A 26307-nucleotide genomic window follows, 5' to 3' on the forward strand; every position below is an offset into this window, starting at 1 on the left:
GGTGACCTGAGCCTCTAGCTTCTGCCGGGCAGCCATACTAGTGCTGATATCTGCAACAAAGACAGAAGCACACAGGTCAACAGGCGGGTGTGAGAAAACAGGAGACGAAATTAAGTCTCAAAGTCCATAAATAAAAAAAATACAAAAATAATAATAATAATAATAATAATAATAATAATATATATATTATTGTGTGTGTGCAATATATACACACACATACATATATATATATATATATATACACATACACACACACATATACATACATACATACATATACACACACACACACAAATAATAATAAAAAAATACACACACACACACACACACACAATAATAATACATACATACATACATACATACATACACACACATATATATACCGTATTTATCGGCGTATACCGCGCACTTTTTTGCCCTGAAAATCAGGGCAAAATCGTGGGTGCGCGGTATACGCCGATACCCCGCGCCGAGTTTGAATACTGCGCCGACATATACCGAGCGCAGTACACTCGTGTATTGTCGGGCAGTCTCGGCTCCTCTCGCGCTGACGTCCTGGACGTCAGCGCGGGAGTAGCCGAGCCTGCCCGACAATACACGAGTGTACTGCGCTCGGTATATGTCGGCGCAGTATTCAAACTCGGCGCGGGAAACGAGCGGGGAGGACGCAAGAATGCCGCAGAAGGACGCCGGACCCGACGAAGAGGACACCCGAAGCCGCAGACGGACACCGGACCCGACACCAAAACTAAAGTACAAAAAAACTTTTTTCCACAGGAATTCGGGGCAACTTTAGGGGTGCGCGCTATACCCCAATAAATACGGTACATACACACACACACACATTATATATATATATATATATATATATATATATATATATATATATATATATATATATATATATATATATATAAAATGTAATTATTTTTTTTATTACATACACACACACAAATTAAAAAAAAAAAAATCTATACACACTTTAAGCAAAATGTGCTTTTTTTCCCCACCAACATATGCAGAAAAAATTTGCCTATTTTGCATACGATCCTACAAACCATTGCAATACCGATCAGTGGATAGCAAGTGCAATGCACAGGCTCCTGCAGACTACTCCTCCAGCTCTATGTCTGTAGCGATAGTAAAGACTTTTGGTTATAGTCTGAGGAAGCGTCAATGGGCTAGGCGTGTGTGGTGATTACCAAATGTATTGAGACATACGAGTCCCTCAAATGCCAAATCTTCTTACCAAGTGCCAAATCTTCTTACCATGTTACACCCAAAAACGTTCGCTTCTCAGGGTTTCTCCCTCCCCGCCCTTTTTAAACACAGTAATTAGAGGTGCACCCAATGGAAATTTTGGTGCGATTGTAAACCAAAATTTTTTTTTTTCTTAACAACTTAAAGCGGAGTTTGAACAGAGATTGGGTTTGTTGGGACCCCAGAGGCCCAAAAAAGCCAAAGAGGTAGGTAGGGGCAAGGGGACTATAGCGGTACTACCGTAGGTAAAGAAGTTTAGGAGGAGAAATGTAGTAGAGGTAAAAAATGAATCAATTTATTGAAAATAACAAAAAAAAAATCAGGAAATACACAATTTAATAAAAATACATCAACAGCAATATAAAATAGACGTATTATACGACCTGCCAACTCATCACCGAGATGGTAAGGGACCCTGATCAGAGGGTGGCGGTGGAGCGAAGGGGGTCATATAAGTCAAGATCTCATCTCTACTAGTTTCGCTACTGTAGTAGCTTCGTCAGGAGATATTATTCTGTGCACAAGGTATCCACTCGCTAGGGGAGCATGGGTCCAACGTGGAGAGAGATTTTTTTTACCTCTACTACATTTCTCCTCCTAAAATTCTTTACCTAGTACCGCTATAGTCCTCTTGCCCCTACCTACCTCTTTGGCTTTTTTGGGCCTCTGGGGTATCCTATCTCTATTCAAACTTATGCTTAGGATGATGGTACTATATTTTCTGATTTATTTTCGGTACTGAGAGGCTTCCATATAAATCAACTTAAAGTGGAGCTCCACCCTAAAGTGGAACTTCCGCTCATCGGAAATCCCCCCCCCTCCGGTGTCACATTTGACACCTTTCAGGGGGAGAGGGGGGTACAGAGACCTAAGACAGGTATTTGCACCCACTTCCGGGAGACCTCTCTGCGGGGATTCTGCGGGTAGTGCGTCACTTCCCGCCCGCTGTGTTCTGGAAAACACACGACTATCAGAACACAGCAGGGACAAGTGAGGATAGCGTTGTGTGACTCGCGCATGCGCCGTAGGGAATCGGGCAGTGAAGCCGGAACGCTTCACTTCCCGATTCCCTCACCGAGGATGGCAGCAGATAGACGAGCAGTCGCTCGTCCTCTGCTGCAGACGTTGCAGGACAGGTAAGTGTCCATATATTAAGTCAGCAGCTGCAGTATTTGTAGCTGCTGGCTTTTAATATTTATTTATTTATTTTTTAACGGCGGAGCTCCGCTTTAAGGATCGAGCCTCTGAGATTGGGTGTTTATAAGTTAAAAACATTTTTTTGCTAGAAAATTACTTAGAACCCCCAAACATATTTTTTTTCTATCACTCTAGAGAATAAAATGGCAGTTGTTGCAATACTTTGTCAGAAAAAAAAAATACACTTTTTTAAATAAAAAAATTAAAAAAACACAACAGTAAAGTTAGCACAATTTTTTTTTTTAATTTGTGAAAAAAGATGTTACACCTAGTAAATTGATACCCAACATGTCACACTTCAAAGTTGTGCTCGCTCGTGGAATGGCGACAAACTTTTACCCTTAAAAATCTCCATAGGCGACGGTTAAAAAAAAAAAAATTCTACAGGTGGCATGTTTTGAGTTACAGAGGAGGTCTAGGATTATTGCTCTCGCTCTACCGATCGCGGCGATACCTCATATGTGTGGTTTGAACACCGTTTTCATATGGGGGCGCTACTAACGTATGTGTTCGCTTCTGCGCGCAAGCTCGGCTGGACAGGGCACATTAAAAAAAAAAATAATAATTGTGTCGCTTTTATTTTTATTACAAGGAATATAAACATCCCTTGTAATAGAATAAAAAAACATGACAGGACATCTTAAATACGAGATGTGGGGTCAAAAAGACCCCACATCTCATATTTACACTAAAAAGTCCCATTTAGGCCGCATTCACACCTGAGCATAGCGTTTTCGGTCGGTTTTCACACGTATTCGTGCGTTTGCATACAGCGTTGTCCGAAGTTGTTGAACTTCGTAGTTTTTTATTTTAGCCAATAGGAAAAATGATCATCTCTTTTATCATTTGTTGCTATGCTTGTAGATTTTTTTTATCTTCTTCCTGGGTGAATGTTCTATTTCACAGACCAAATTAAAGCGACAAAACACCCGTAGAAACGCTCGTTGTCGCGCTAGACGCTTCAAACGAATGGAAACAAGTTCTGGACCCTTTTTTGTTGCGCGAATCGGGCTGATTTGGGCGTTTTTTGAACGTTTGTATTTCCATAGAAACGAATAGAAACGCTTGTTTCCATTCGTTTCTATGGGAATACAAACGTTCAAAAACTCCCAAATCAGCCCGATTTGCGCAACAAAAAAGGGTCCAGAACTTGTTTGAGCTTCAGGCGTTTGGCTTCAGGCGAACCATCTCCATTGAGAATAATGTATTTTTTCCCCCTCTAGCGTTTTATAGCTTCAGGCTACAAAACGCTCAGGTGTGAATGCAGCCTAAGAGCTATGGGCGGAAGTGACGTTGCTTCTGCCCTATAGTGGTATGGAGATGGGTGCCCCTGACTCGTCTCTATACCACACAGGGAGAAGTACCCGATCGCCACCGCCACTACCGACGGCTCCAATAAGCGGCGGAGAGCACCGGAACGCAGCCGGGGACCCCCTCTCGTGTCACTGATAGAAGTGATCTTGCGGCGAATCCCCCACAGAGACCACTTTTATCGGAAAGTGGGCCGCCAGCTAGCTTTCCATTTCAGGGGTAGCTATATCTTTTATAGTACCATTTCATTCACGGTCACTGGTGACTACATGTCTATTAGCTCCGGCTGCCTTTTAGGGGTACCCACTGGTATCTGAATTATTATCACTTATTTTGGAGTTTTGCATTTGGTTTTTGGGTCTTAGTCTGTTTTTTACCTAGCAGACCTTTGGTCACTCTAGGATGAGGTAGCGCCACTACCCCCACCCACACCTTCATTATCTCAAAACCTCCTTAGGGTGCAACCTCATAACACACCTAAGCGCGGAATCGTATCTACATTTTCAGGTGGTGATATGAATTTTTTATGGAGGGATCAGAAGTCTAAATAACCTCAAATCCCTATTTTGCACTTCAAAGTATTCAGATCACCAAAAACAGCGATTCTAAATTCAGTCTTTTTTTAAATTGGCGCCACTGGCAGCCAAGTAAGCTGGAAGTGACGTTGTGACGTTTCCGGCTTTGTTCCATTCTCAGCCTAGCCGGCGTAAGTGGCGGATCGTGTCTCCCAGTGGGGTGGGAGGCCCAGGAAAAGCAGTGAAAGGTGGCGGGGGAAAATGTCCCCTCCCGCTCCTTTGGGATAACAGCCGAGCGGCTTTTAGACGCATCGGTTGTTATTTCTAAAGAGCCGACCGCCAGCTCTAAAGAAAGGGTACTGGGGCAATGACTGTAGCTTCATGCATCATCCCGGTATAACCCCTTAAAGCCAAGGTTGGCGCCAAGGGGGTATGAAAAAAAAAAAACACTTTCATTACACTTTATTTATATTTTAGGCACAGTGATGTCATCACTACGTCTCTGTACAATGCAGGCAAATCATGGCTGGTGGGAGAGGCCTGCAGGGTGTTGTAGCTTCCTGAGAACATCACAGAACCCGGCCTCAGCATTCCCCCCCCACGCCCTCATGCAAAAAGTGAGCTTTCTCTTGGAAGTAGATACCGTATTTATCGGCGTATACCGCGCACTATTTTGCCCTGAAAATCAGGGCAAAATCGTGGGTGCGCGATATACGCCGATACCCGCCACGAGTTTGAATACTGCGCCGGCATATACCGAGCGCAGTACACTCGTGAATCTTCGGGCAGTCTCGGCGCCTCTCGCACTGACGTCCTGAGCGTACAGGACGTTAGCGCGACAGTTGCCGAGCCTGCCTGAAGATTCACGAGTGTACTGCGCTCGGTATATGCCGGCGCAGTATTTAAACTCGTGGCGGGAAACGAGCAGGGAGGACGCCGGACCCGCTGAAGAGGACCCCCGAAGCCGCAGAAGGACGCCGGACCCGACGAGGCCGCCGATGGACGCCGCGCAAGACACCAAAACTGTAAAAACTTTTTTTCCCCACAGGATTGGGGGCCACTTTAGGGGTGCGCGGTGTACGCGGGAGCGCGTTTTACCGCAATAAATACGGTATGCAAATATCAGAATGCAAGGACAGGTGTCGGTCTGGAGAGGGCGTTCTGTTTGGCAGGTTTTCCATGCAGACCGCCCTAGGTAATGCCCACATGTGATCCTGAGCCTCCATGATTGAAAGAACTGAAATCCAATATATGAAAACGGTGTGCCAAGGACAGTCAGGCTGGGGAGGAAAGGCTTAGCTGATGCTAGACGTACCCCAGCCAGGAAACAAGCCTGGCTTTATCTGACTTGCTGCAGCTTCTAGTGCAGGGTTTGACAAATTTGTTGGAATCTAGGAGCCAGCAAAAAAAAAAAATAGGAGCCAGAATACGCGCCCCAACCCGCCAAGCTCATGCGCAGAAGCGAACACATACCTGAGTAGCGCCCGCATATGTAAACGGTATTCAAACCACACATGTGAGGTATCGCCGCGATCGTTCGAGTGAGAGCAATAATTCTAGCGCTAGACCTTCTCTGTAACTCAAAACATGCAACCTGTAGAATTTTTTAAACGTCGCCTATTCCACGAGCGGACACAATTTTAAAGTGTGACATGTTGGGTATCAATTTACTCGGCGTAAAATCATCTTTCACAATATAAAAAAAATTGGGATAACTTTACTGTGGTCTTATTTTTTAAAGGAAAAAAAGGTGTATTTTTTCCCAAAAAAAGTGCGCTTGTAAGACCGCTGTGCAAATACGGTGTGACAGAAAGTATTGCAACAATCGCCATTTTATTCTCTAGGGCAGGGATCCTCAAACTATGGCCCTCCAGCTGTTGGAGAACTACACATCCCATGAGGCATTGTAAAACTCAGACATGACTAGACATGATGGGAATTGTAGTTCCTGAACAACTGGAGGGCTGTAGTTTGAAGACCCCTGCTCTAGGGTGTTAGAATAAAAATATATATATAATGTTTGGGGGGTTCTAATTAGAGGTAAGGAGATGGCAGTGAAAACAGTGAAGAAAACACATTAGAACTGCTGTTTTACTTGTAATGCCAACGTTCACCACCAGATGGCGCGAGGTCACAGAAGTAAGCTTGGGCCTTCACAAGTCTGCAAAGCCGCGGCCTCAATTACCGGCCGTCGTGGGCCCGCCGGGGCGCACAGAGACACAGGATCCTGTGCCTCCATGCGCCCCCACCGCGCGATCGCGGCAGGCCCACGACGGCCGGTAATTGAGGCCACGGTTTTGCGGCCTTGTATTTTGCAAAGCCGCAGCCTCAATTACCGGCCGTCGTGGGCCCGCCGGGGCGCACGGAGAAACAGGATCCTGTGCCCCCGTGCGCCCCCACCACGCGATCGCGGCAGGCCCCCATGACGGCCGGTAATTGAGGCCGCGGCTTTGCGGCCTTGTATTTTGCAAAGCCGCAGCCTCAATTATCCGTGGGCGACAGGTCACAATTTCTTGTTGTAATTGCGACCGGGCGCCCGGATATTGCCCTGTTCTAGTGCACACAGAGAAGCTCACAGCATGCAGTGAAATCAGAGTAAGCCATTGCAATCCAGGAGAGGAGCCGGTACAACCGTGCAAGACTGAAGGGAAGGCTGGAGGGCAGCTTTCATATAGGAAACAACCCTTCCCCCGTCTACAATCCTCCTCCAGTCCATATCTCACCTTTCTGGATCTGCTGGTACTTGGTCACCTCGGCTTGCAACTTCTCCTGTAATTGGGACGCCATCTGATAAAAAGGAAATGATTACAAATCAGCTTCCGTTATGCCAACAAGAGGGTAGAACACAGTACAATCACATTCAATGTAATGCGCCCCCCACCTATCATCTGATTTACCACCAAAAAATACTTTTCTCTTTGTAACCATGGCAACATTGGTTTGTAGATAAAATGTATCATTATCTCCGAATGACATCCTCCCTAAGACCCCTTTCACACTGAAGCGTTTTTACAGCGTTAAAAGCAGCATCTTTGGCGCTAAAAATAACGCTCCAAAAACGCCCCTCTCCATTGAAATCAATTGAAAGCGCTGTAAAAAAACGCCTTACCGTTTCACACCGAGGCACTGCAAAAACGCCCTAAAAAACGTTAGGGTCCTAGCGGTGCTTTACCAGCACATTGGGATTGCAGATGAGGCTTTGCTTGAAAAACGCTCCAGTGTGAAAGGGGCCTAAGGCCGCATGCACAAGGGACGCTATTAAACTCGCGTTCAGAGGCAGTTGGACACTTTTTTTTCAACTGCCCCTGAACTCCTTCAATGTTCTCCTATGTGTCCATGTACACAGTCTCGTTTATTGCCGTTTATATGCAGTTGCGTTTAACGTCGCTTTTCTGAAAGCCAAAAAATGGGTTCAGACGCAAACATTTCCACGTTTCAGATGCAAAACGCGGCTAAACGAGCGGTACCAGCGTTTTTCACGATTTTGTTTATAAGCGTTTTTTAAAAGTGACCCATTTTTTTTACATTAGAAATCTCAAAAATGATGGCAAACGATGAAAAAAAAAAACAAAAAAAAAAAAAACTGTAATTGCTTGCATTGTGGACAAATCACAACTTGTGGCAGGCGACGTGGCAAGTGACACGCTAAATACAAGTACACTGCTGCTCTCAGCTGCTACTCATTCTGGTCTCACAAAAATGGCTGAAATGGTTAAATAATACTGTTTTTTGAGCTTAGGGCAGGGGTGTCCAAACTTTTCTCAAAGAGGGCCAGATTTGATGAAGTGAACATGCGTGAGGGCCGATCATTTTGCCTGACAGTCTTTGAACCATTAAAATTCGGTCTAAGTGTGTTCGTCTGAGCAACTAATACACGGCCAACAAGAATTCTCTTGCCTTTGTGAAGAGATGAGCTTGGGGCGTGTTATTTGGATATACTGTATATATCTCTTTTGTGGCCCCAACATATCCCAGAGCGCTGCTCAGGACTAAGGATGAGCTTGGGCGTGTTATTTGGATATACCGTATTTATCGGCGTATAACACGCACAAGCTTACCATTGCCATAAATGCAGCCTCCCATGTGCCATAAATGCAGCCTCCCATGTGCCATAAATGCAGCCTCCCATGTGCCATAAATGCAGCCTCCCATGTGCCATAAATGCAGCCTCCCATGTGCCATAAATGCGGCCTCCCATGTGCCATAAATGCAGCCTGATCGATGCCCATACGCAGCCTCGGAGGGCAGAGGGAGGGGGCGGGACGAGTGCCAACAGATTACAAACAGGCGAATCTCTTGTTTACTCTGTGGCCTCTTTAATACAAAGTCCCGCCTCCTTATATAGACAGAACAGTCATCCAATGGCATCCCAGGAGACGGGACTTCCAATACAGACGCTGCTGAATAAACAGGAGATTCTCTTCATGTAATCTCATGGTGCTCGTCCTGCCCCCTCCAAGGCAGCGCCAATAAATGCGGTATATATCTTTTGTGGCCCTGGGGGCCACAAACCATATATATATCCAAATCCCTAGGAGGGCCATATTAAATCAACAGGGGGGCCGCATCTGGCCCGCGGGCCTGACTTTGGACATGCCTGGCTTAGGGTCTTATGTTTCTTAACTAAACGCTTATAGACGCAAACGTGGTAAAACGCAGCTGCTAAACAGGCGTTTCTAAACAGTTTTAGCCTTTAAAAATGTGTGTTTAGCAGAGTTTGCACCGGCGTACCGTGTGCATGTGGCCCAAGACCCCTTTCACACCTGAGCGTTTTGTAGCTTGAAGCCTCACGCTACAAAACGCTGGAGGGGAAAAAAATCAATTATTCTGTATGGAGATGGTTCACATCTACACTCCAAGTCGCCTGAAGCTCAAAACAAGTTCTGGACCCTTTTTTGTCACTCGAATCGGCCAGATTTAGGCATTATTGGAGCTTTTGTTTTGCAATAGAAATGAATGGAAACGCTCCATTCGAGCGTCTTAGCGCTTCTTTGAGCGTTTCTACGCACGCTTTGTCGCTTTTATTTGCTCTGTGAAGTATAATAAAAGGTAAGCTAAACCCCTGCAAACTGAACTAACCACCAAACTGATCATAAGGAGAGGATAGGATGATTGTTATTTAGTACATTATCTAAACACATGTACTGATGTAAGAGAGCACTCCGCTGGGCAAACTTCTGGGAACACGCACGCAAGGAGACGTCTGGTGATGTCATCGCGTTCCACACTTCAGGCTGTAATTGACTGCAAAGGATTTGCAACCAAGTATTAAAAAGTGAAAGTTTGATTTATGATTGTTAATCTGTCCCATTACTTTTGGTCCCTTAAAAAGTGGGAGGCACATCTACAAACTGTAATTCCCACACCGTTCACCTGATATGGATGTAAATTCCCTCAAATTAAAATTCACCCAGGAAGCAGATGAAAAAAATAAAAAAAAATAAGAAAAACATAGCAACAAATGAAACAGATATTAATTTTTCCTATTGGCTATTAAAAAAAACGTCAAAGCTCAAAAACACCAGAAAACGCTGCATTGAATCGCACAAATACACACAAAACGCGACAAAACGCCTGAAAAACTCGCAAAACCTCAGATGTGAATGGGGCCTTACAGGTCAGCACAGAGCTTGTGGTCAACTCATGGGCAGCCTGGGCATTGTTGTGTATGACAGAGGAGAATACAAACAGAGTAGCGCTCAAAGATAAGTGAAAATTATTTCCATAGTGAAAAAATATAATAAAATCAAATATAACATATTAGTCCATAAAGAATAATAGGGTAAAAGGGAAGCCCATAGGTGGTGAATCAAATGAAGTACCGTATTTATCGGTGTATACCGCGCACTTTTTTACCCTGAAAATCAGGGCAAAATCGTGGGTGCGCGGTATACGCCGATACCCGCGCCGAGTTTGAATACTGCGCCGACATATACCGAGCGCAGTACACTCGTGTATAGTCGGGCAGTCTCGGCTCCTTCCACGCTCACGTCCTGGACGTACAGGATGTCAGCGCGAGAGTTGCCGAGCCTGCCCGACAATACACGAGTGTACTGCGCTCTGTATATGTCGGCGCAATATTCAAACTTGGCGCGGGAAACGAGCGGGGAGGACGCCGCAGAAGGACGCCGGACCCGACGAAGAGGACACCCGAAGCCGCAGACGGACACCGGACATGACGAAGAGGACACCCGAAGCCGCAGACGGACGCCGGACCCGACGAGGCCGCCGATGGACGCCGCGCAAGACACCAAAACTGCAAGTACAAAAACGTTTTTTCCACAGGATTCGGGGCAACTTTAGGGGTGCGCGGTATACGCGGGAGTGCGTTATACCGCGATAAATACGGTAATAAACCTTGGTGAATACTTGATTGTGAAGTGCACACAAGAAAAAAAAACGCAAGGTTTAATGCCCGGTACACGAGGAGATTATTGGACGAATGATCGGCCGTTTTTTTTGCATGCTAATCTCAGATCGAATCTGAAGAGCTTACTAAAGTCACGAAAATTATCGTACTACAGAATAAAAATTCAGAAGTGATGTCATGTGTTGTAATGCATTTTCGAACGATGGAAAATTGTACGATCTGGCATCGTAAGAAAAAAAAAAAAAAAACACGTGCACTTGGGACCTGATGTGCGTGCCCAGTGGCCGCAATTACCCGTTAACACAGCAGGACCGTGGATCTGTATGTGTAAACACACAGATCCACGTCCTGTCAGGTGAGAGGAGACCGATGGTGTGTTCCCAGTACAGCCAAACACTGATCGGTCGCCTCCCCTTGTGAGTTCCCCCCCCTACAGTTAGAATCACTCCCTAGGGAACATATTTAAACCCTTGATCGCCCCCTAGTGTTAACCTCTTACCTGCCAGTCACATTTATACAGTAATCAGTGCATATTTATGCTCTGATCGCTGTAAAAATGTAAATGGTCCCAAAAATGTGTCAAAGGTGTCTGATATGTCTGCCGCAATGTCACAGTAAAAAAAAAAAAAAAAAAGCAGATCGCCGCCATTACTAGTAAAAAAATAAATAAAAAAAAGCCATAAATGTATCCTCTATTTTGTAGATGCTATAACTTTTGTGCAAACCAATAGACGCTTGTGATTTTTTTTCACCATAAATATGTACCCATCAGCCTAAACCGAGGAAAAAATGTGTTTGTTTTTTTAATTGGGATATTTATTATAGGATTTTTTTTTTTCAAAATTGTCTTCTTTTGTTTATAGCGCAAAAAATATATACTGCAGAGATGATCAAATGCCACCAGAAAAAAGCTCTATTTGGGTACAACGTCACATGACCGCGCAATTATCACTCAAAATGTTACAGCGCTGAAAGCTAAAAATTGGCCTGGGCAGGAAGGGGGTGAAAATGCCCGGTATTGAAGTGGTTGTATACCCTATTGTTTTACTTTTACCTACAGGTAAGCCTATAAGGCTTACCTGTAGGTAAAAAAAAAAAAATATCTCCTAAACCTGTATGGTTTAACAGATATTCCCCTTGCAATGAGCCACTGACTTCAGCGGCGCATGCGCTCCGGAGATTCTCAGCTGAACGTCTGGCAGACGCCGGACCTTGTCGAAAAAAAATTTTGTTCGGGAGCCACGTCGCACGACCGCGCAATTAACAGTTAAAGCAGCGCAGTGCCAAATTGTAAAAACACCTCTGGGCATTTCGCTGCATATTGGTCCGGGGCTTAAGTGGTTAAAGGGCCAGGAGGCATCGGCTCCAAGTTCTTATTTATTTCCAACGATTAGAAACCCCGTCAGGTTTTATCTATCTGTATCCCCGTTATTGAGAATCATCTATATGTCCTGGTGACTGCGATCACCGAGAGTGAAAGATAATCCCACATTATCAGGTTGTCACCAGAAAAGGAATAGAGGGGAAATCTTCCAATGGGGACACTAGTCCTAGTGACCCCCCCCCCCCCTCCGGGATTTCCTCAGTTTGCAGGGATTTCTCCTCACTTCCTGTTTGGCTATGGGGACAGGAAGTGAAGGGAAATCTCCCCAATGGGGGACACAGATGGTGAAAGTAAACCTTACAGAGGTTGTAACCCTCCCGTGCTCTATCCCAAATGTCACTTTAATGACTAAAGTTAATCAGAAGCCATAGCCATTGATAGATGGGTCTATGGAGTGCACCACACCCAGGAGAGGAGAACACACAATGTATGGGCTGATTTTATCATATTATATCTCCTGATGTCTGGGAGATCCCAGGTCTAATATGGGGGGGGGGGGCTCTGTCTGGATGGGATTGGTCGCTATAGAGAACCACAGACTGACACACATAAAGCCCCAATATATGCATAATAGAGCTCTGAGGGGCCCATAGGGACGAGCGGTGTGTGAGGGGCCCATGGCGACGAGCGGTGTGTGAGGGGCCCATAGGGACGAGCGGTGTGTGAGGGGCTCATAGCGACGAGCGGTGTGTGAGGGGCTCATAGCGACGAGCGGTGTGTGAGGGGCCCATAGCGACGAGCGGTGTGTGAGGGGCCCCGTACCGGACACGTACACCCCGGACCCCGCTCACCTTCTCTCCGTACCGAGAAACGTGCGGCCCGCTCACCTCTCACCCGGAAACACTCCGCACTTCCGCCCGCAGCCGCTACCATGGCGACCAGTTTCCTGGCCACACCCTCCTTCTTCAGCAATCCGCCTAGCTTTATTGACATATAACAACTGCGCGGAGAGGAATGAGGTGAGAGAGAGATGGCCGCTGTGTGCGAGGAAATAGGATTGTTGTGTTGTTATTGTATGGAGGAGACACCGATGGTGTGTGTGTGTCCTCCACCTAAGGTTGCTACATCATCCCTTTAATTCAGGACACATTAATTACAGTTCTGAGGCTAATTAATGCAGATTATTCACCAAGTGAGTTTAATTAATTATCACCTTAATCAGCCACAGAACCTGTGTAATTATTATGTGTGTCCTGAATTAAAGGGATGAGGTGACAACCCTGTGTGTCTCATACGGTCATACCTGTCCTCATATCCTCCTCCCCCAACCTGACACCCCACTACTCCCCTCCTCCCCCAATCTGACAGCCCACCACCCCTTCCCCCAATCTGACATCCCACCACCCCCTTCCCCCAATCTGACACCCCACTACTCCCCTCCTCCCCCAATCTGACATCCCCCAATCTGACACCCCACCATCCCCCCTCCCCCAATCTGACACCCCACCACCCCTTCCCCCAACCTGACATCCCACCACCCCCTTCCCCCAATCTGACATCCCACCATCCCCCCTCCCCCAACCCGACACCCCATTATCCCCCAACCTGACATCCCACTACTCCCCTCCTCCCCCAATCTGACACCCCGCCATCCCCCCTCCCCCAATCTGACACCCCACCATCCCCTTCCCCCAACCTGACATCCCCCCTCCCCCAACCTGACACCCCACTACTCCCCTCCTCCCCCGATCTGACACCCCACCATCCCCCCTCCCCCAATCTGACACCCCACCACCCCTTCCCCCAACCTGACATCCCACCATCCCCCCTCCCCCAATCTGACACCCCCTTCCCCCAACCTGACATCCCACCATCCCCCCTCCCCCAATCTGACACCCCCTTCCCCCAACCTGACATCCCACCACCCCCTTCCCCCAATCTGACACCCCCTTCCCCCAACCTGACATCCCACCATCCCCCCTCCCCCAATCTGACACCCCCTTCCCCCAACCTGACATCCCACCATCCCCCCTCCCCCAATCTGACACCCCCTTCCCCCAACCTGACATCCCACCACCCCCCCCCCTAATCTGACACCCCACTACTCCCCTCGCCCAACCAGACACCCCCCATCCCTCAATCTGAAACCCCACCATCCCCCCTCCCCCAATCTGACACCCCATTCTTCCCCAACCTGACACCCCACCATCTCCCTCCCCCAATCTGACACCCCATTATCCCCCATCCTGACATCCCACCATCCCCCCTCCCCCAATCTGACACCCCCTTCCCCCAACCTGACATCCCACCACCCCCCCCCCCCTAATCTGACACCCCACTACTCCCCTCCCCCAACCAGACACCCCCCATCCCTCAATCTGAAACCCCACCATCCCCCCTCCCCCAATCTGACACCCCATTCTTCCCCAACCTGACACCCCATTATCCCCCCTCCCCCAACCTGATTGGCTCACCAATTTTCCCAGAAGCCCCGAGTCAGATACACAAATGTCATTTGTCCTGGGTTCACATTGGAGCGATCTGTCATGCGATTTGAGAGATCAAGTCGCAGCCTATTGGAGGCAATGGCACTGTTCCAATCGGTGCGACACTGCACTTATTTTTTTAACCATTTAAGGACCGATTAAAGCCGATATACGTCGGCAGAATGGCACAGGCTCATACGTCGCCTTTAAGAGCCCAGCCGTGGATCACGCACGCGACCCGAAGCTCCGTGACCGCAGGACCCCTGGACCCGATCGCCGCCGGTGTCCCGCGATCGGTCACAGGAGCTAAAGAACGGGGAGATGTGAGTGTTAACACACCTTCCCCCGTTCTTCAATGTGGCAGTGTCAGTGATCGTCTGTTCCCTGATATAGGGAAAGATGATCACTGACGTCACAGCCCCGCCCCCTACAGATAGAAACACATATGAGGTCACACTTAACCCCTACAGCGCCCCCTTGTGGTTAACTCCCAAACTGCAATTGTCATTTTCAATAGGTGCATTTTTATAGCACTTTTCGCTGTTAAAAGGACAAAGGTCCCAAAAGTGTGTCAAAAGTGTCCGATGTGTCCGCCATAATGTCGCAGTCACTAAAAAAAATCGCTGATCACCACCATTACTAGTAAAAAAAAATATATATATATATTAATAAAAATGCCATAAAACTATCCCCTATTTTGTAAACGCTATAAATTTTGCGCAAACCAATCGATAAACGCTTATTGCGATTTTTTTTTACCAAAAATAGGTAGAAGAATACGTATCGGTTTAAACTGAGAAAAAAATATATTTTTTTATATAAGTTTTTGGGGGATATTTATTATAGCAAAAAGTAAAAAATATTGCATTTTTTTCAAAATTGTCGCTCTATTTTTGTTTATAGCGCAAAAACTAAAAACCGCAGAGGTGATCAAATACCACCAAAAGAAAGCTCTATTTGTGGGGAAAAAAGGACGCCAATTTTGTTTGGGAGCCACGTCGCACGACCGCGCAATCGTCAGTTAAAGCGACGCAGTGCCGAATCGCAAAAACTGGCCAGGTCCTTTGCCTGCATAATGGTTTGGATCTTAAGTAGGGTTGCCACCTCATCCCTTTAAAACAGAACACATATTAACCACTTAACGACAGCCCACTGTATATATACGTCCTATTTTTAAAGCTGAATATCTCGGTAACGGCAGCAGCTGCTGCCAGAACCGGGATATCCACCTTTACAGTGGGCTGCCGTGTAAACGATAATGGCGGTCTCCGCGGCGGATTCGCCGCGAGATCGCCGTTATCGGTGGCGGGAGAGGGCCCTCCCGCCGCTTTTCCGCGCCCTCCGCCGCTTACCGGAGCCGTCGGTAGCGGCGGAGGAAATCGGATGTTGCCCCCTGGAGAGTGAGGACTGTAGTGAGGGCAAGATGGCCCCCACCCGTCCCCATAGCTCTGCTGGGCGGAAGTGACGTCAAAACGTCAGTCCCGCCCAGCGTCTTAAAGAGACAATTTTTTTGTTGTCATTTTTTTAAATGACAAATTTTCCTTTTTTTTTTTTTCTTGCATTTAAGCCTAAATATGAGATCTGAGGTCTTTTTGACCCCAGATCTCATATATAAGAGGACCTGCCATGCTTTTTTCTATTACAAGGGATGTTTACATTCCTTGTAATAGGAATAAAAGTGATATTTTTTTATTTTTTTATTTCAGTGTAAAAAATAATAAAATAAATAAGAGAACCAAAAAAATTTTTTTTTAAAGCGCCCCGCCGAGCTCGCGCGCAGAAGCGAACGCATACGCGAGTAGCGCCCGCATATGAAAACGGTATTCAAACGACACAAGTGAGGTATCGCCGCGATCGTTAGAGCGAGAGCAATAATTCTAGCCCTAGAGCTACTCTGTAGCTCAAAAAATGCAACCTATAGAATTTTTTAAACGTCGCCTATCAAGATTTTTAAGGGTAAAAGTTTGACGCCATGCCACGAGCGGGCGCAATTTTAAAGCGTGACATGTTGGGTATCATTTTACTCGGCGTAACATTATCTTTCACAATATATAAAAAAATTTATTGTTGTCTTATTTTTTAATTCAAAAAAGTTAATTTTTTCCAAAAAAAGTGCGCTTGTAAGACCGCTGCGAAAATACGGTGTGACAAAAAGTATTGCGATGACCGCCATTTTATTCTCTAGGGTGTTAGAAAAAAAAATATATATAATTTTTGGGGGTTTTAAGTAATTTTCTAGCAAAAAAAAATGTTTTAGTCTTGTAAATCCCGAATCTGAAAAACAGGCTCGGGGCTTAAGTGGTTAATTACACAGGTTCTGAGGCTGATTAAGGTGGTAATTAAACTCACTTGGTGCCTTACCTGCATTAAATTTGCCTCAGAACCTGTGTAATTCATATGTGTTCTGTTTTAAAGGGATGAGGTGGCAACCCTAATCTTAAGTGGTTAAAATAGTTTCTGCACTACTTTTGCCGATTTCAGGTGCGACTTCAATAGACATGTGGGCGTGAGGCCGCACCGATGTCTATCAAGTAGCAGCTGAAATCGCGCTGACCTTGCCACTTTGAAATGGCGCTTCTTCAATGTGAAGCAGGGCTTATGGTGAGATATCCAATAGGAACACGTCTGAAGGGATGCAGATTTCCTCATTAGTGTTCTGCAGCTGGCACAGCTAACTGATAATTATAAAACCGCTCCCGTTACACTGACTGAGCCCAGAGGCACAGGCGACAACACAGGGATTTCTTCACAACAAGAGATAGGCATGTGCAAACAAGGGTGTCCTAATCCTTGCCATGCACAGAGATCACCCAGAGGGGAATGTTTTTTTTTTTAATAGTTACACTGTAATTATATCATTAGAAATTGTCTTTTCTCTGATGTGTTCTATGATCGTGCCTTTTAACCACTTCCATACCGGGCACTTATACACCTTCCCGCCCAGACCAATTTTTAGCTTTCAGCGCTGTTGCACTTTGAATGACAATTGCGCGGTCGTGCTACACTGTACCCAAACTACATTTTTATCATTTTGTACCCACAAATAGAGCTTTCTTTTGGTGGCATTTGATCACCTCTGGGATATTTATTTTCTGCAAAAAAAAAAAATTCGATAAAAAAAAACGTTTTTTTTTTTAATTTCTATTATAAAACATTGTAAATAAGTACGTTTTCTCCTTCACTGATGGTACTGCACTGATGGGCACTGATAAGGCGGCACTGATGTGGTGGCATTGATGGGCACTAATATGCGGCACGGATGGGCACTGATAGGCGGCACGGATAGGTGGCACGGCTGGGCACAGATAGGCGGCACGGCTGGGCACAGATAGGCGGCACGGCTGGGCACAGATAGGCGGCACGGCTGGGCACTGATAGGCGGCACGGCTGGGCACTGATAGGCGGCACGGATGGGCACTGATAGGCGGCACGGATGGGCACTGATAGGCGGCACGGATGGGCACTGATAGGCGGCACAGATGGGCACTATTGTATGTGTTTTACTAATGGATGCCGATCAGTGCCAAACAATGCCTGCCAATCAGTGATGCCCATTGTGGGCACTGGCATCCATTGCGGCACTGATTGGCATCCATCTTTTGTGTCCTCATTTCTGGTGGTCTAGGGTGGCATACCTTTATTTTTATTTTTTTCATTCCTGGTGGTCCAGTGGGCATCCCTGGTGGTCCAGTGGGCATCCTCGGGGGGGCTGTGCTGATAATCGATCAGCACAAACCCCCCCCTGTCACAGGAGCAGCCGATCGGCTCTCCTCTACTCGCGTCTGACAGATGCGAGTGAGGAAAAGCCGATTACCGGCTTTTCCTGTTTACATCGTGATCAGCCGTGATTGGACACGGCTGATCACATGGTAAAGAGTCTCCGTGAGAGACTATTTACCTTGATCGGTGTTGCGGGGTGTCAGACTGACACCCTGCAACAACAATCGCCGCGATGCGCGCCCCCGGGGGAGCGCAGCGGCTCAGAATCTTGAGGACGTCATATGGCGTCCAGTCAGGATTCTACAACCACTTTGCCGACGTCAGTCTGTCATTGGCGGGCGGCAAGTGGTTAATAATTCCTGGCACTCAGCTCTGTGTTGTATTACACTTGTTCAATTGGATTGTATCCTATGTGTGATCTTCATGGGGTGCGCATCTTCACTGGTCTCACGATTCAATTACAATTATCTGGTCAACTATTTGATTCGGTTCCGCGCTGCATCACGATTACTGACGAGCTCCCACTTCCGCTTGGGCCGACTAGGCGGCCCTTCCTCCCTGCAATCTTCTGGGACACATTACAGGTAGGGTGACCACATTTCCAAACTGCCATTCAGGGACACACCCTCTCTCTCACCTTCCCCCAAAAAAGATGATGGGGGGCGGGGGGGAAATGTAGTCTCTTGGTTGATTGGGAATTTGGTGGCGGGTTATTTGTCAGGTGAATGTGCCGCTTGCCACCAGATGCAGTGCCGCTTGCCACCCATAGCCTGCCGCCAGATGCAGTGTCGCTTGCCACCCATAGCCTGCCGCCAGATGCAGTGCCGCTTGCCACCCATAGCCTGCCGCCAGATGCAGTGCCGCTTGCCACCCATAGCCTGCCGCCAGATGCAGTGCCGCTTGCCACCCATAGCCTGCCGCCAGATGCAGTGCCGCTTGCCACCCATAGCCTGCCGCCAGATGCAGTGCCGCTTGCCACCCATAGCCTGCCGCCAGATGCAGTGCTGCTTGCCACCCATAGCCTGCCACCAGATGCAGTGCCGCTTGCCACCCATAGCCTGCCACCAGATGCAGTGCCGCTTGCCACCCATAGCCTGCCACCAGATGCAGTGCCGCTTGCCACCCATGCTTGCCACCAGATGCAGTGCCACCCATAGCCTGCCGCCAGATGCAGTGCTGCTTGCCACCCCATAGCCTGCCACCAGATGCAGTGCCGCTTGCCACCCATAGCCTGCCGCCAGATGCAGTGCCGCTTGCCACCCATAGCCTGCCGCCAGATGCAGTGCCGCTTGCCACCCATAGCCTGCCGCCAGATGCAGTGCCGCTTGCCACCCATAGCCTGCCGCCAGATGCAGTGCCGCTTGCCACCCATAGCCTGCCACCAGATGCAGTGCCGCTTGCCACCCATAGCCTGCCGCCAGATGCAGTGCTGCTTGCCACCCATAGCCTGCCGCCAGATGCAGTGCTGCTTGCCACCCATAGCCTGCCACCAGATGCAGTGCCGCTTGCCACCCATAGCCTGCCACCAGATGCAGTGCCGCTTGCCACCCATAGCCTGCCACCAGATGCAGTGCCGCTTGCCACCCATGCTTGCCACCAGATGCAGTGCCACGTGCCACCCATAGCCTGCCACCAGATGCAGTGCCGCTTGCCACCCATAGCCTGCCACCAGATGCAGTGCCGCTTGCCACCCATAGCCTGCCACCAGATGCAGTGCCACGTGCCACCCATAGCCTGCCGCCAGATGCAGTGCCGCTTGCCACCCATAGCCTGCCACCAGATGCAGTGCCGCTTGCCACCCATAGCCTGCCGCCAGATGCAGTGCCGCTTGCCACCCATAGCCTGCCGCCAGATGCAGTGCTGCTGTCACTCCCTCTGCATGAGCCGCGTGCGTAGAAGGAAAGGAGTGGCGTCACTATCTGGAGAGTGAAGATCACACCAGTCCCTGCTGCTGGGTGCCAAGGTGGGTTTGGACAGCAGTGCTGCACTAGGCGCAGGCCTCGCTCCCGGGCTCACTGTCTGAGAGTAAATTGTCACTGGTTGCAAGATGCCAGGCAGCGCCGGCCCTAGCAACCAGTTCCGGAAATGTAGTTATTAGTTAGTAGAGGGTGACTGTGTCCTCTATTTCATTCTGGGACATTGTATTGGGATCCAGGACAGACATGTCAATTGCAGGACAGTCCCGGGCAATCCGGGACACCCTAGTCACAGGTCTCAGAAGTTTGCCCGGCTATGCAGGACAGCGCAGTGAGACATGCGCACTCAGCTGTGAAGCTGCAAGCTGTCACAGCCGGATGCCTACATGTAGTATTGCCAGCGCCGTGGACAGGCAGGGGAGAGAATGGAAGGTTCGGGTGGCCACGTCTCTGGATTGTGGGACAGGCGGGTGTCTTTTTGCGCACACTCGTGGAATGGCAACAAACTTTGGTACCTAAAAATCTCCATAGGCGACGCTTAGACCCTTTTCACACTGGGGCGTTTTTCAGGCGCGTTGGTGTTAAAAAAAGCGCCTGAAAGAAGCCTTATCTGCAATCCCAATGTGAAAGCCTGAGTGCTTTCAGAGCCCCTTCACACTGCCAGCGCCCAAAAACCGCTGGTAAAGCGCCGCTAAGACCCCTTTCACACTGGAGCGTTTTTCAGGCGCTTTGGCATTAAAAAAAACCGCTCCTAAAGCGCTGCAAAGAAGCTGCTTGCAGGACTTTTTTTGACGCCCTGCCAGCGCCGCGCCTCAGTGTGAAAGCACTCGGGCTTTCACATTGCGATTGGAGATGCAGCTTCTTTTAGGCGCTTTTTTTCACACTAAAGCGCCTGAAAAATGCCCCGGTGTGAAAGCGGTCTTAAAAAAACCCAGGTTAGAGTTACAGAGGAGATTTGGTGCTAGAATTATTTCTCTCGCTCTGACGATCGTGGCGATACCTCACATGTGTGATTTGAACACCGTTTACACATGTGAGCGCGACTTGCGTATGCGTTTTCTTTGCTGCGCAAGCTCACGGGACACTTTTAATTTTTTTTTTCTATTTATCTTTTTTACATTGCGTTTTAAAAAAGAAATAAAAAAAGTATGATCACTTTTATTTCTGTCACAAGGATCCCTTGTGACAGTAATAGGTGTTGACAGGTACTCTTTATGGAGGGATCAGCGGTCTAAAAGACCCCAAATCCCTCTTTTGCACTTCATAGTATTCAGATCGCTAAAAACTGCAATTCTGAATACTGTAATTGAAAAAAAAAAAATAACTGGCGCCATTGGCAGCTGAGTAAACCAGAAGTGACGTTGTGACGTCGCTTCTGTGTTTACATACAGACTGGAACGAAGCCGACAGTCTGTCTCTAGCTGCCGGAAGTAGCGGCTCGTGGATCGGGTCTCCCGGTGGGACGGGAGGCCTGGTCAGAGCGTCGGTTATCACTGGAAAGCCGACCGCCCGCTCTAAAAACGATACCGGGATGATGCCCGCAGCTGCAGGTAATCGATTTTCACGGTCACATGTATGGATGCCGCATCGGGGGACACCCGAATCGCGATGCAGTGATTCATTTCGGCACCCCCTAGCACCGAGCCGTTGGGCTTGTCACAGGTGCACGTCAAGCATACCGACTATACCAGCCCTTCCTGACCCCCTCCTCCATTCATAGAAGTTGTACTACAACAGTGATGGCGAATCTCGGCACCCCAGATGTTTTGGAACTACATTTCCCATGATGCTCATGCACTCTGCAGTGTAGTTGAGCATCATGGGAAATGTAGTTCCAAAACATCTGGGGTGCCGAGGTTCACTATCACTGTACTATAACTTCCAGGAATAAAAAGATCAAAGGCATTGTCAGCAGTAAAGATAAATGAACAACTTAAGACCCGGGCCATTATGCAGATTAAGGACATGGCCAGTTTGTGCGATTCGGCACTGCGTTGCTTTAACTGACAATTGCGCGGTCGTGCGACGTGGCTCCCAAACAAAATTGGTGTCCTTTTTTTCCCACAAATAGAGCTGGTGGTATTTGATCACCTCTGCGGGTTTTTTTTGCACTTTAACCCCCGCCACACGACTATTTACGTCCGCAAAATGGCACGGACAGGCATATGGGCGTATATATACGTCCTTGCCTTCTAGCGGGTGGGGGTCCGATCGCGCCCCCCCCCCCCCCGCTGCGTGCGGCTTCCCTCGGGGAGCGATCCGGGACAACGGCGCGGCTATTCGTTTATAGCCGCTCCGTCGCGATCGCTCCCCGGAGCTGAAGAACGGGGAGAGCCGTATGTAAACACGGCTTCCCCGTGCTTCACTGTGGCGGCGCATCGATCTTGTCATCACCTTTTTTAGGGGAGACACAATCGATGACATCAGACCTACAGCCACACCCCCCTACTGTACTGTAAACACACACTAGGTGAAGCCTAGCACGTTCAGCACCCCCTGTGGTTAACTCTCAAACTGCAACTGTCATTTTCACAATAAACAATGCAATTTAAATGCATTTTTTGCTGTGAAAATGACAATGGTCCCAAAAATGTGTCAAAATTGTTCGAAGTGTCCGCCATAATGTCGCAGCAGGAAAAAAATTGCTGATCGCCGCCATTAGTAGTAAAAAAAAATTTTCTTTAAAAATGCAATAAAAATATCCCCTATTTTGTAAACGCTATAAATTTTCCGCAAACCAATCGATAAACGCTTATTGCGATTTTTTTACCAAAAATAGGTAGAAGAATACATATCGGCCTAAACTGAGGAAAAAATAAAATGTTAGATATGTTTTTGGGGGATATTTATTATAGCAAAAAGTAAAAAATATTGAATTTTTTTCTAAATTGTCGCTCTATTTTTGTTTATAGCGCAAAAAATAAAAACCGCAGAGGTGATCAAATACCACCAAAAGAAAGCTCTATTTGTGGGGAAAAAAAGGACGCCAATTTTGTTTGGGAGCCACGTCGCACGACCGCGCAATTGTCTGTTAAAGCGACGCAGTGCCGAATTGTAAAAACCCCTTGGGTCTTTAGGCAGCATATTGGTCCGGTCCTTAAGTGGTTAATACATTCTTTATAGTCACAAACACTTTTTTACGCTCTCCTCGGCCCCCCCTCCTCTTTTTTTTTTTTTGGGAGGATTCGGAGAAACCGCCATATAGTAAAGGAAGGTATTGATCTACCTTTAGGTGTCAAGGCATATTAAATGTTATATGTTATATGTAAAGAAAAAAAAATTGAATAAAAGAGAGATTAAACAAAAAAAAAAAAGGATTTTGCTTGTCTTGCAAAACGCTCTCAAACCAAGTTACTCTCAAACCAAGGTTTTACTGTAGTGTAAAGTCCTTAAAAATAATAATAATCTTGTGATACTTTTTGTCTTTCTGCGACTCACGACTGATATCAAGGGCCAACTTTATTTATTTTGTTTACTCAACTTGTCTTTCCATTTTGTCCTTTTTTTCTTTTAGCGATACTCTAAACCCCGCCTCTACATTTATCACCATGTGTTGCCTTTCGTGGAATGCAGCCCTCAGGCGTGATTACGCTATACATATTGGCTCAGAATTGAAGACACACCTTGGGAACTCCGTCTACTGAACCTGTTCAGACAACAACGCCAAAACCCCACCTTTCAATCTTTCGCAAGCAGACAAAGGCCGAGTCCTGATAGGATGCGATCGCAAGTCACCGCCTAAAGAACCAGCTGAAGAGTAAGCCGGCTGCATTCTGCTAGGATCACATAGGAGAACTGGGGGGTATCTAGCTCTTCACATCATGCGACTAATTATCGCCGCTTGCTTGCGCTTGTTCTGCATTCACAGACGGCGCTGGTCTTCCATGTTTCTTCTTCTCTCTTCACTTCTGCTGCTGCTGTTTCTGTCTCTTTCCGGGTATCTAGAAGAGTGTTTGTCTCGGACACTGCCCATTTTCTACCCAAACCCTTCTCAGCTTTCCTCTTCTCGACTCGCCAGCATCCCTTTGCCACCTTTCCTGCTCTCTCCTGCCAATGCTTGCTCTCCGTCACCCTTACTCCTTGTCTTAGTCTTCAGTGCTCCTTCCCATAGAGATAGGAGAGATGCAATCCGGCAAACTTGGGGGAGTCTCTCCTCTGCCACATCTTCTTCATCTCTGACTCTGTTCGTCTTGGCGGTTCCTGATAAGGCAGAAGAGAGGTCAGCTCTGGTGCACGAGGCAGTCGCTCATGGAGACATCATTCAAGCCAACTTCACGGACTCTTACCGAAACCTGACCCTAAAAACTCTGACTGGATTGGTATGGGCCTTGCAGAAGTGCCAAGGGGCTCGGTTTTTGCTCAAGACCGACGACGATGTCTTTGTCAACATTCTGGCCTTGTCCGCCTTTCTGAAGGAGCAGCACCAGGAACTCCAGTATCTCGGCCGGATACACTGGCACGTCCCCCCCTTTCGGGATCCAGAGAATCGGCACTATGTGTCGCATGAGCTTTATGGCGGAGACCATTTTCCCCCGTATTGTAGTGGCACCAGCTACATTTTGTCTCTCGGAGCAGTTGGTCACCTTTTGCAGGAAGCTGGCAATGGCCCTTGGCCTACAGTCGAAGATGTTTACACTGGCATCTTGGCAAAGGCAGCTGGTATCGCCCCTCAACATGTTGCTAAGATAGCAGGTTCTGCATCCATCCCGCACAACAGTTGCTGCTACCGGACCATGTTTACCTCCCACAAACTTAAACCCCGTGGCATGCAGGAGGCCTGGAATATGCTGAAAGAGGAAGGAGACCACTGGTGTCCCCCGCTAACCCTACTCTTCTGCAGGACATTTGGGCAGCCTTTGGATCCAGAAGAAAATGGAGCCGGTTAACAAGTTGGAAATATGTCTTGTTGGTATTGGGGTTATGATCATTTCCTTGCCATGGGCCGACTGAATCCCCGAAACGATGTAAGCAAGGCACCTACGTTGGCAGCTAACTTTTTGGAACCTTTTCCGTTATGGATGAGAAATACGTTCACTTCTGAAAACCTTCAGATGGCTTCTAAGTTCAACAGACCAGCTCCTGATTATCTGTATAACGTCCTGAAAAACACGTTGGGGATGTGGCTTGGATGGAAAGAGCTGAGGCTGATTTTATCTGGTGATCCTATAATTGGGAACGGCTTGCGGCTGCCAGAATATTCTTGTACCTTTTACCTTTCAGACTTTTCATACAACAAGCTCTTTTTTTTTTTTAACCCTGTGTGATCATAGTTTCAGATAACTACTGAAGATGACATTTATTAACTGAACCACTCAGACTATTCAAATGATGTTTGAGGTCAGTCATGTTTTGGATGAACTTCATGCACTTGTGCACTTCTGCCTCTCTCAATACTAGAGGGACTCTAATGCCGTTTACAACTTGGGGTTCCCAACTACTGCACAGCATCTAAAGATCCTTGATTGTGATGATATCCAAAAGCAGCTGTACCCCCCCCCCCCCCAAGTGTTCTCTGGTTTTGTATTTATGAGAAATCCTTTATTTTATTTATTCCGATACCTTTTAACCACTTAAGACCCGGACCAAAACGCTGCTAAAGGACCTTGCCCCTTTTTGCGATTCGGAACTGTGTCGCTTTAACAGACAATTGCGCGTGGCTCCCAAACAAAATTGGCGTCCTTTTTTCCCCACAAATAGAGCTTTCTTTTGGTGGTATTTGATCACCTCTGCGGTTTTTAGTTTTTGCGCTATAAACAAAAATAGAGCGACAATTTTGAAAAAAATGCAATATTTTTTACTTTTTGCTATAATAAATATCCCCCAAAAATATATAAAAAAGTTTTTTTCCCTCAGTTTAGGCTGATACGTATTCTTCTACATATTTTTGGTAATAAAAAAAAAAATCGCAATAAGCGTTTATCGGTTGGTTTGCGCAAAATTGATATTGTTTACAAAATAGGGGATAGTTTTATTGCATTTTTATAATTTTTTTTTTTTACTACTTATGGCGGCGATCAGCGATTTTTTTTCGTGACTGCGACATTATGGCGGACACTTTGGACAATTTTGACACATTTTTGGGACCATTGTCATTTTCACAGCAAAAAATGCATTTAAATTGCATTGTTTATTGTGAAAATGACAGTTGCAGTTTGGGAGTTAACCACAGGGGGCGCTGTAGGATTTAATGTTCACCTAGTGTGTGTTT

General features: G+C 47.2%; 1 protein-coding gene and 1 long non-coding RNA gene across 2 annotated transcripts; one reads left to right on the forward strand and one right to left on the reverse strand.

Moving 5' to 3' along the window:
* LOC120914314 lies at positions 1-12930 on the reverse strand. The gene is made up of 3 exons (XR_005743658.1): positions 12829-12930; positions 7007-7070; positions 1-50 (listed from the first exon to the last, which is right to left on the reverse strand). It is a non-coding gene; the product is annotated as an uncharacterized LOC120914314 (long non-coding RNA).
* Positions 12910-25708, forward strand: B3GALT4 (beta-1,3-galactosyltransferase 4). Its single transcript, XM_040324964.1, has 2 exons — positions 12910-12996; positions 23614-25708. Exon 2 carries the CDS (start codon positions 23921-23923, stop codon positions 24983-24985), a length of 1065 nt encoding a protein of 354 aa, XP_040180898.1. The 5' UTR covers positions 12910-12996; positions 23614-23920; the 3' UTR covers positions 24986-25708.
* Positions 25709-26307: the final 599 nt, after the last annotated feature.

This window comes from Rana temporaria, chromosome 9 (assembly GCF_905171775.1).
Source record: "Rana temporaria chromosome 9, aRanTem1.1, whole genome shotgun sequence".
Taxonomy (NCBI): domain Eukaryota; kingdom Metazoa; phylum Chordata; class Amphibia; order Anura; family Ranidae; genus Rana; species Rana temporaria.